A 10,601-nucleotide genomic window follows, 5' to 3' on the forward strand; every position below is an offset into this window, starting at 1 on the left:
CAAGGCAATGAGTCAGTTTTCTTTTGTGTGTGTGTGTGAGAGAGAGACAGAAAGAGCAACAGATAGGGCCAGACAGGAAGGGAGAGAGATGAGAAAAATTAATTCTTTTTTGCAGCACCTTAGTTGTTCATTGATTGCTTTCTCACATGTGCCTTCACTGGGAGGCTATAGCAGAGCGAGAGACTCCTTGCTCAAGCCAGTGACCTTGGGCTCAAGCCAGTGACCATGGGGTCATGTGATGATCCCACGCTCAAGCCAGTAAACCCCCACCCCATCCATACTAAGTTGGTGAGCCCACACTCAAGCCAGTGACCTCAGGGTTTCAAACCTGGGTCCTCTACATCCCAGGCCAACACTCTGTTCACTGCACCACCGCCTGGTCAGGCTGCTGAGCTCTTAATGTGTCCAATTACAGAGTGATGCCTTGACCTTGATGGGCGGGGGCACATCATATATGCCCCATGTATCATTTTCTAAAATCTGAAAAAAATTAATTTAAGAAAATCTGAAAATGTTTGAATTTCAAAACAGATCTGGGTCCAGGATTTTGGATAATGTATCAAAGACCTGTGTTACCAGCTTCCCTGCACCTACCATCTGTTTTTAGGAAAATGAAATATTTCAGAAAGAGCTGTTGCTTTTTTGTGAATTCCCCAGCCGTCCTTCCCACCTATTTTAAAATACTTTTACTTTATTTGCAACCTACCATTTCTTTTTTTATTATTCATTTTTTTAGAGAGGAGAGGGAGAGACAGAGAGAGAGAGACAGAGAGAGAGAGAGAGAGAGAGAGAGAGAGAGGAGAGACAGAGAGAGAGAGAAGGGGGGGAGGAGCTGGAAGCATCAACTCCCATATGTGCCTTGACCAGGCAAGCCCAGGGTTTTGAACCGGTGACCTCAGCATTTCCAGGTCGATGCTTTATCCACTGCGCCACCACAGGTCAGGCCAACCTACCATTTCTAACCAAATTTTCCCAACAACCCTATGGGGTAAGCAGAGCAGCCATGATTGTTCCCACCCTGGAGAGGGGGAGACTGGGGCCCCGGGAGGTTGAGGCTTGCCAAGTTACCCAGCAATTTTGTAGCAGAGCCTGTCCTTCAATCCCTGTCTGAGAGGAGGACTGAATAACGGGCCCCCAGCTCCAGGGAAAGAGCCTTTGGCGCAAGAATCGGGTAGCTCTTTTGAGGCGTTTGCGAGCTGGTAGGGAATCTGCAGAGTTCTGCTAGTGAGAGGCCTCACGTGGGGTCGCGGAGTGTAACCTTGGTGGGAATCGACAGCCCACTGTAGGCGGAGGAGGCTTCTTGGGAGCTGGTGGAGGGCAATCTGCAGGAAGAGGCTGGAAGGCAGGGCGGAGCAGAGGGAAGGGGGACTGCGCAGCTATTGCTGAGCCCCATCCTGGTCCTCCGTCCTGCCTCCCGCCCACTTACTCACCCCACCAGGCCGTGACCCGCCCCACGCTGCCCGATCCGCACCTCTCGCACCCGCAGCCCCCCAAATGCTTGGAGCCACCATCCCACCCCGAGGAGCCCAGTGACCTGGAGGAGCTGGAGCAGTTCGCCCGCACCTTCAAGCAACGCCGCATCAAGCTGGGCTTCACGCAGGTCTGGGGCCACTAGGCGTAACCAGCGGTGGGAGTGGGGGTGAGGGGAGTGAGACAAACTGGTGGGCGGGCCCAGTAACCGAAAGCCCCGCCCTCACCGCCCCTCTCTCCGCCCCACCCGCCCAGGGTGACGTGGGCCTGGCCATGGGCAAGCTCTACGGCAACGACTTCAGCCAGACGACTATCTCCCGCTTCGAGGCCCTCAATCTGAGCTTCAAAAACATGTGCAAACTCAAGCCTCTCCTGGAGAAGTGGCTAAACGACGCAGGTAGGATAGGGGCCCCCAGGTTGGCCGCAAGTGCAGGGTCGGGGAGGCACTCTCTCATGCCCGCCCCCCGCCCCGTCTCCTTCCCTGCACAGAGACTATGTCTGTGGACTCCAGCCTACCCAGCCCCAACCAGTTGAGCAGCCCCAGCCTGGGTTTCGACGGGCTCCCCGGCCGGAGACGCAAGAAGAGGACCAGCATCGAGACAAACGTCCGCTTCGCCTTAGAGAAGAGTTTCCTAGCGGTGAGGCCTCTGTCCTGGGCAGCCCCGAGGGCCGAGGGCCGGTGAGGGAGCGGGCCTGGCTAAGGAGTCCTGTGCCCGCAGAACCAGAAGCCTACCTCAGAGGAGATCCTGCTGATCGCGGAGCAGCTGCACATGGAGAAGGAAGTCATCCGCGTCTGGTTCTGCAACCGGCGCCAGAAGGAGAAACGCATCAACCCCTGCAGCGCAGCTCCTATGCTGCCTAGCCCTGGGAAGCCGGCCAGCTACAGCCCCCATCTGGTACCAGAGCCCCTTCGGGGGGCAGGGGCACTGAGCTCTGCCGCGGCCGTGCCCCTCAGCAGGCTCCTCGTGTGAAGCACAATCTACCTGGTTGTCCACAGTGCCTAGAACAAAAAGGCAGGGAGAGTCACCCGTGCAGACAGGCTGTCACATGAGTGGAGCATTGTCACACAGGGACACAGAATTTCCAGGGAACTGTCGTCTTATGTAGGAGATACAAGCACCCCCACACACCAACATAAGCAAACAGAGTTAGGACAGGATGTAGTCACACCGGGAGGAGTACCAGGCGGGAGAGGCAGGCATCCCTCACACCAGTTCACAACCACAGACACGGGCAGGGGGATTATTACACCCGTGGTGGACTCAGGTCCACAGCCACACACAGACCCGCTCAAAATCAGACACACCAGGACACCCTTTGGTTCCATCTAGTGTGGAAAGGGCTGTGACACTACAGAAAGGAGCAAGGGGCCCAGAGGAGCACACCCCACCCCCCCCCAATGTGGAGAAAGAGGAACCATGTGAGTTGACTCATAAAGGACAAGAATTAGCCAGCCACATGAAGAACAAGCAAAAGGACTGGGGCACTCAAAGGCCTGGAAGCCAGACTGTCAAGCCCAATTTAGTGTGGTTGGATCTGGAATGTATTGAATGAACATGAAGGGTGTGGTGAGGGATGGGCAGGGGACAGATACTCATCAGTGTTGAGGAGCTTGAACTTGAACTTGAGGAGTGCAGAGGTATGGAGGAGTTTTCAGCAGTGGAGGGACAGGGTCACATTTAGGGTGAGGCTTCTGAGGCTGACGAAAGGATGAGATGGGAGGCAGGGAGGCCCAGAAGGAGACTGGTGAATATTTCCAGAAAACCAAGCCATGTGACATCCAACACTCTGATGCAAAGATACAACTTATCTTCAAACCCTCCCAACCCCCCACACTCACTTCAGACCTAGAACTGGATAGTGTCAGAGGAGAGGTGGGGAGCCCCTCTGTTGGGAATTACTCCCTCTGCTGCTGGTTCAGGATGACCTAGGGTACACGTGAAGTAAGATGGTGGAGAGCACCTGGCAAAATCCAGAGCATTGTACCCAGAGCCCCTATTCCCCATCCTGGGGGCAGAGGGGTAGGGTCCTACCTACAGGGAGCACCACAGGGGCTGTCGGGAGACAGTGGCCTAACCATGCCTTCTCTCTCTCCAGGTCACACCCCAAGGGGGTGCTGGCACCTTGCCGATGTCCCAAGCTTCCAGCAGTCTGAGCACAACAGGTTAGGGAGGGCAGAAGATGGCTGGGGTGTGGGGGAGGGAAGAACACAATGCAGACAAGGGCTGGAGGATCTCAAGTAGCTCAGGTTGTCCATGGGCCTCAAGGCTAAGCCAGGAGATGAGGGGGCAGGGAGGACAGAGAGGGCAGACTCACCCTTCCAGGCCGGAGAAAAGCCTGGGGTTGCTGACAGGTGATGCACTTAGGTTCTGTTCCTGGCATTTATAAATTGTATGAACTCCAGAAGTGACTTTACCTCTCTGGGCCTCAGTTTTTTTGTTTGTTTGTTTGTATTTTTCTGAAGTTGGAAACAGGGAGGCAGTCAGACAGACTCCTGCATGTGCTCTACCGGGATCCACCCGGCATGCCCACCAGGGGGCTATGCTCTGCCCATCTGGGGCGTTGCTCTGTTGCAACCAGAGCCATTCTAGTGCCCGAGGCAGAGGCCACGGAGCCATCCTCAGCGCCCAGGCCAACTTTGCTCCAATGGAGCCCCGGCTGCGGGAGGGAAAGAGAGAGACAGAGAGGAAGGAGAGGGGGAGGAGTAGAGAAGCAGATGGGCGCCTCTCCTGTGTGCCCTGGCCGGGAATCGAACCCCGGACTCCTGCACACCAGGCCGACACTCTACCGCTGAGCCATCCGGCCAGGGCCTGGGCCTCAGTTTTTATAGAATTATTGTGAATGTATAATATGTGCAGAAGCTATATACATGTGTATATACACACAAGTGTCACGCACATGCACTGTTCTGTACAAAGCTCTCCTTTCCCTGGACAGGGCATCATACACCATACATAAGAATACTAGGCCCTGGCCGGTTGGCTCAGCGGTAGAGCGTCGGCCTGGCATGCAGGAGTCCCGGGTTTGATTCCCAGCCAGGGCACACAGGAGAGGCGCCCATTTGCTTCTCCACCCCTCCCCCCTCCTTCCTCTCTGTCTCTCTCTTCCCCTCCCGCAGCCGAGGCTCCATTGGAGCAAAGATGCCCCGGGCGCTGGGGATGGCTCTGTGGCCTCTGCCTCGGGCGCTAGAATGGCTCTGGATGCAACAGAGCGACGCCCCAGAGGGGCAGAACATCACCCCCTGGTGGGCATACCGGGTGGATCCCGGGTGGGCGCATGTGGGAGTCTGACTGCCTCCCCGTTTCCAACTTCAGAAAAATGAAAAAAAAAAATTAAAAGAAAAAAAGAATATTATATTTCCCATCCCCAGGTTAAGAAATAATAAGTAGTAATGGTATGCCTGGCTCTGTTCTAAATGCTATATAAAGAATGTTGACTCATTTAATCGTCACACCCATTTTATCCCCATTTTCCTGATAAGGGAACTGAAGGCCAGTGAGGTGAAGGCGCTTGCGGAAGGGCACATGACAGAGCCAGGAATTGTTGCCCTGGCTGGCTTGAGTCTGGGCTCTGAGCCCTCTCAACCTGCCAATTACTGAGCCAAATGCCGGTGCACAGCCGCACCACCCTGCCTGGTCCCTAGAGGGAGCCATAGTGCTTTGTCTTCTGGGAGCCCCCAGTTCTTTGCGTTAAAGGAGCTGTGGTGAGGTTCAGGTCAGGGGAGCTAGCACGTGCTTGGCACGGGACACGGGCTCGTGAGTGATAGCTGCTCTTAACTTCGATGATTGTGACTGCTGTCACGTGGCAGAGGCACAAAGAAATGGCCCTGGGAAGAGAGGTGGGAAGACCTAGTCAGCTCTCACTGAGAAGATGCTAGGAGACTGGGGGTGGAAGAGGCAGGCAGGTTCCTGGGTGGAGGATAAAGGGAAGCTGAAGTCTCCCTCTCTCTGTCTCTTTCTAGCAGTTACTACCTTATCCTCAGCTGTGGGGACACTCCACCCCAGCAGGACAGCCGGAGGGGGTGGGGGCGGGGCCGCGCCCCCCCTCAATTCCATCCCTTCTGTCACTCCCCCACCCCCTGCCACCACCAACAGCACAAATCCCAGCCCTCAAGGCAGCCACTCGGCTATCGGCTTGTCGGGCCTGAACCCCAGCACGGGGTAAGTGGGCAGCTGCGGGTGGGGAGACTGGGGTTGCTGCTGCTTCCAGGGTGGGTAGCCAAGCCACAGATCTGCTGGCAGCCCCGCCCCTGCTAATGCTTCTGCTTTGCCTCTTGCAGAAGCACAATGGTGGGGTTGAGCTCCGGGCTGAGTCCAGCCCTCATGAGCAACAACCCTTTGGCCACTATCCAAGGTGCGTGCTACCTCATGACACTCCCATGGTCACCAGCCCTGCCCCCCGGGGCCTTGAGCTCCTCCATTACTGCTCCAGCCATGCCATCCTGCCCCTGCTCACTGCATTGCTCGCCTCTTCATACTCATATCACCTTTGGGGAAGGTGTGAGGGCTGCTCATGGGATTAGTGGGACTAATGGGAAGATATGGGCACTGAGGGTAGAATGCTGGAAGGCGCCCCCAGCCCAGCTTCTCTCTCTCCCTGCCAGCCCTGGCCTCTGGTGGAACACTGCCCCTTACCAGCCTTGACGGCAGCGGGAACCTGGTGCTGGGGGCAGCCAGTGCGGCCCCAGGGAGCCCTGGCCTGGTGACCTCGCCGCTATTCCTGAACCATGCCGGGCTGCCCCTGCTCAGCGCCCCGCCTGGTGTGGGCCTGGTTTCGGCTGCGGCTGCGGCTGTGGCGGCCTCCATCTCCAGCAAGTCTCCCAGCCTCTCCTCCTCCTCCTCCTCCTCTTCCTCCTCCTCCTCTTCTACCTGCAGTGAGGCCGCAGCACAGACCCCTGGAGGCCCAGGGGGGCCAGAGGCAGGGTCCAAGCCTGAGTGAAGGCTGCCATGCCTCCCCTCCTACCCCTCTTACCCTCATCTGGGTCCCTCGCTTAGAAGAGTGAGAGGAGGCCAACAGTGGGGGTGCAGAGGGTCCTCGGAGCAGGAGTGACAAGGGAGGAAATACCAAAAAAAAATCAAACAACCAAAAAAAAAAAAAAAGGAAGAAAAAGAAGGAAAGACACCAACAAAAAAGAAAACCAAAAATAATCACAACAGAAACCAGCTGCCCCAAAGGAACCAGAGTTGAAAAACAAAAAACCAAAAAAAAAAAGACCAAAAATTCCCCACAAAACCAAACAAACCAAAAACCAGTTGCAAGCCAGACCTCAGTATGCTCACCCTCACTGCTATGACACCAAATAAGAACCCCCAGCCAGGGGCCGAGAAGCCTTGCAGGGCGGACCTCACCCCGAACCCCTGGCTGCGGGGCCAACCTGCAACCTTGCCTCCCCCAGTGGGGGCCAAAGAAGGAAAAAGAGAACATGCCAGCCTCTTAGCCCCAAATCCCAGCCCTGGGCCAGTGAAGACAGGGCTGGGCAGAGGGGTAGGCTCAAAACCACCTGACAAATGTTCTTTTCCAGAAGGTGAAAGAGAAAGGGCCTGAACAACCTTACACCAAATATTCAGTAGCTTCATCCAAAGGATGTACAGAATTTTTAGCATTGTACTCAACAGAATGTGTTCCTACCATGTGTCCCCCTCTCCCCTGATCCCCAGCTCTCTCCACCCAGGCAGGGGGGTCTTGCTTTAACCTCCCCCCCCCCCCGCCAGCCAAGGGAGAGTGCAGGGGAGGCCTGGGATGACTTTTCACCCTGTACCTCCCCCTTTCCCCTTTGAAGGGTGGGCTAGGCCATTTTGCCAAGTTCTAGCTCTCACATGTTCCCCCTGACTAGGTCACTCTCCTCTGCCCTGGGATCTCCTCCTCCCTAGCCCATGGGAAGGTGGAAGTTCCAGGCAAGAGGGGATGAGGTGAGGGCATTCAAGTTGTCTTTTTTTTTTTTTTTTCCATTCTTGTCTGTCAGTTTCCCTAAAAAAAAAAATTTCATATTCCAGTGCCTATCCGTGGAATCCTTCACGTTCTTTGACATTGACCAGAAACCAAAAAGAAAACTCACTTCACTCCCTTTGCCCACCCTGTGCCCCTCTAATACTAGCTGATGCCTCTTCCTCTCCCCCACATACATGCAACATGCATGCGCCCCAGTGGAGGGGTTCCTCGAGATGGCATGCCCATCAGGGTCCATGTGGCAGGGACAGTACCATGGCTTCTGGTCCCCTACCTGAGAGGGCACTGTGGTGGCCACTGCTCCCATGAGAACTCCCTCAAGTCTTGGCTGGACCCTGTGTTTGCTCAGCCCTGGACACATCTTGATGATGGACAGAGGAGAGACGCTGCTGGGAGCCGCTTTGTCCTCCTGCTATTGCGGAGGCCAACAAAGTTTTGAACCAAAAACAAAACAAAAACCAAACAAACAATAAATTAAAACTAGAAAAAAAGAATTTATATATATATATATATATATATATATATTTAAGGGAAAGAAGATGAGAACTCTTCAAGAATAAGAAGGAGCCGTGAGGTGGAGCCAAGCCCTACCCCAGTGGTCCAGGCCCTTGGTCCCCAAGGCAGATGGAAGGACGGATGCTTCTTTCTCTTCACAAATACCTCATGGACGCTGTCTTCGGGAAAGCTGGAGGGGGGCGGCTGGGGCAGAGCCTGTCCCCCAGCCAGGGAGGATGGAAGTGGGTGGGCAGGGCTGAAAGAGGGTGTCAGGGACCGGGGTGAAGAGCCCCACACTCCCTGTCCCACCCCAATCAACTGAAAAAAAGCTTTAAAAAAAAAGAAAACGGGAAAAAAACTAAGAAGACAGAATGGACGAAGGAAAATAACAAACTTTCGGGTGGTTTGATTCCTCCTTTGATTTTTTTCTATTCTCTTCCGTCTGTCCTCTCTTCTCTGTGTCCTTTCTGTTCATCTCTCTTTTCCTTCTTTCTTCTCTTACCTCTCTCAATCTCATTCTTTCTCTGTCTCTCCTCAAACCAAAGTGTTGCTGTGAAGGACACGAGCCATGGAAATCAGAGTGGTCCCGCCCCCCGCTGGGCGGAGCGGAGGGAGGGGCGGGCCCGGGAGACAGTGCTGCTGGACACTCCGAGGAGAGGCAGACAGAGCCTTGGATGCCACCGTGGGCCCCGAGGCCTCAGCGTTCTTTTTCTCTTGTCTCCCTTCTCCCACCCGGGAAATGAAACTGTTGGGCTGTGCCACCGAGGCAGCGGAGACTCGGCTGCTATAGGGGTCTGGGGTGCCTTGTCTGGGCAGTGGTGGAGTTGATGCCCCTCCAACTCTGACACCCATGATGGGGCCTGGCATGCCATCAGCCTGTCCTCGCAGGAATGTAAGCATCTCCGCTGAACCGACTCCCTGCCCTCACCCTACCTCTGAATTTGTCCATTTTTATTTCCTGAAGAGAAGAAACTGTTGAGAGGGCCTGGGCCCCAGTCCAAGGGTGGAGAGGGAGGCCAAAGGCTCCTGAACAGACAGTAAGGACATTTAAGCAGAGCAAAGTTAAAGGAATTACAACCAAAAACCCCTCTGAGAAGACAGGCAGCATGGAAGGCATGGTGGAGATGACTCAAAAACTATGATTCTAGACCAAAAAAAAAAAAGAAAAAAAAAGGAAAAAAAAAAAGGAAAAAAATCCAGGACTCACCACCACCCACTTCATCCTGCTTCCTCCCCATCAAGTCCTTCCACCACCTGGGACCTCCCCCACTCCAGTGTGGGGGGAGTGGGGCAGACAGCAGAGGAGGAAGTAGGGGGCAGGGATAGGGCCAAGACCCTGACACTGGTGGAGGGACCCAATGCAGGTGGGCGTGGTGGGGACCCTCCTCATACAACCCCCATAACTGGGAAAAGGAAAACAAGAATAAAATTCCTGGGAAGGGGGAAAAATAACCAAATCCCAAGCTTTAACTACAGCTGTGAAACCAAATATTGGGAAGGGGGTGGGGGAGGGAGGGGCAAGTGTGCCCCAGGTCTCCCCCCTGGGCCCCCTCCCCCGAGGACTCGAGATAAGGCACCAAATACCTCATAGAACTTTAATGTTAAAAAAAAGGAAACCAAATATCGTTGGCTGGGGGCCAGCCAGGGCAAGGGGCTGGGGGGCAGGAAGGAGCCAGGGTTAGGAGGTGATGGGGGAGTTCATGCCCCCCACCCCCCTCTTGCCCCTTCCACTCCAGTCCCCAGTCTCGACTCCGGGAAACAAACTATCTCATCGTTTTTATTTTGTGGTCTGTACAGAGCCTGTGTCCGTGTGTCTGTGTGTGAGCGAGAGAGTTGGGGGGTTGTGGAACATTATGTGGGGGCTGGGGAGGGAGACCCCAGGCCAGGCTCTGGGCTAGGTGAGATGTCTGAGGTAAGGAGCCAGGGGCCTGGGCTAGAGAGGAAGATGAATGGATTGGAGAAACAGGGTCAGGGAAGCCCTCTGAATTTCTCTTCTCCCCACCATGACCTCTTACTTGAGGGAGAGACAGAGACTGGGTCTATCCTAATGGTGGGCCTTTTAATTGTGCCAAAAAAAAAAAAATGCCAGTAATTAAAACACCTGTCTCTGTTCTCTTCTGGGAGGAAGGGGCTGGGGCATGCGTGGGGGTTGGTGGAGATGGGGAACTCAGGCACCTGTATAAGTTGGCGCTAAGATCAGGAGGGAGGGGAAGGATGTGAGTTTCCCACACATATTCCTGGGGAGGGCCAAGAGAGAGGGTCTCCAAGCCCCACATCCAAGCCACAAAGGGGTGACCTCCTGGTGTGACTAGATTTCCTCACCCACCCAGATCCCAGGGTGCCTCTCTCCCCTTTAGCCCAGGGTAGGGGGAACTGAGTGAGAGAGAGAGTGAGACAAACTGAGCAAGATTGAGACACGCGGGCCCCCACTGGCCTCTGAGTGGGAAAGGCAAGTGCGAGAGATAAAGGCCTCCAAGAGAAAAAAGAAACAAACCAAAGATTTAACCATTAAAAAAAAAAAACCACAGACAACTCCGCTACCTTTTTATATGTTGGGAAAAAAAGTGAAAAAAACTAAAAAATAAAAATTAAAAAAAATAAACAAAACAAGCTGCAGTTCCTTCATGCGGTTTGAACTTTGACCTCAGCAGTCTCCAAAGCAAGATGACGATGACAAAGGCGAAACAAAA

The 10,601-nt window shown here is 54.5% G+C and overlaps 1 protein-coding gene across 7 annotated transcripts in view; it reads left to right on the plus strand.

The window, feature by feature from the left end:
- POU2F2 (POU class 2 homeobox 2) overlaps positions 1-9,047 on the plus strand; it is a 40,507-nt gene extending 31,460 nt beyond the window's left edge. For 3 of the 7 annotated variants that reach the window (XM_066373622.1, XM_066373621.1, XM_066373624.1), the window contains 8 exons: positions 1,439-1,600; positions 1,726-1,867; positions 1,960-2,108; positions 2,190-2,366; positions 3,568-3,634; positions 5,432-5,630; positions 5,750-5,823; positions 6,074-9,047. In XM_066373622.1, coding sequence (XP_066229719.1) covers positions 1,439-1,600; positions 1,726-1,867; positions 1,960-2,108; positions 2,190-2,366; positions 3,568-3,634; positions 5,432-5,630; positions 5,750-5,823; positions 6,074-6,408 — 1,305 coding nt within the window. In that variant the 3' untranslated portion in view covers positions 6,409-9,047. The remainder of the gene's footprint in view (positions 1-1,438; positions 1,601-1,725; positions 1,868-1,959; positions 2,109-2,189; positions 2,367-3,567; positions 3,635-5,431; positions 5,631-5,749; positions 5,824-6,073) is intronic. The other 4 variants (XM_066373623.1, XM_066373625.1, XM_066373626.1 and 1 more) reach the window with 3 other exon arrangements.
- The last annotated feature ends 1,554 nt before the right edge of the window (positions 9,048-10,601 follow it).

This window comes from Saccopteryx leptura, chromosome 3, assembly GCF_036850995.1.
Source record: "Saccopteryx leptura isolate mSacLep1 chromosome 3, mSacLep1_pri_phased_curated, whole genome shotgun sequence".
Taxonomy (NCBI): domain Eukaryota; kingdom Metazoa; phylum Chordata; class Mammalia; order Chiroptera; family Emballonuridae; genus Saccopteryx; species Saccopteryx leptura.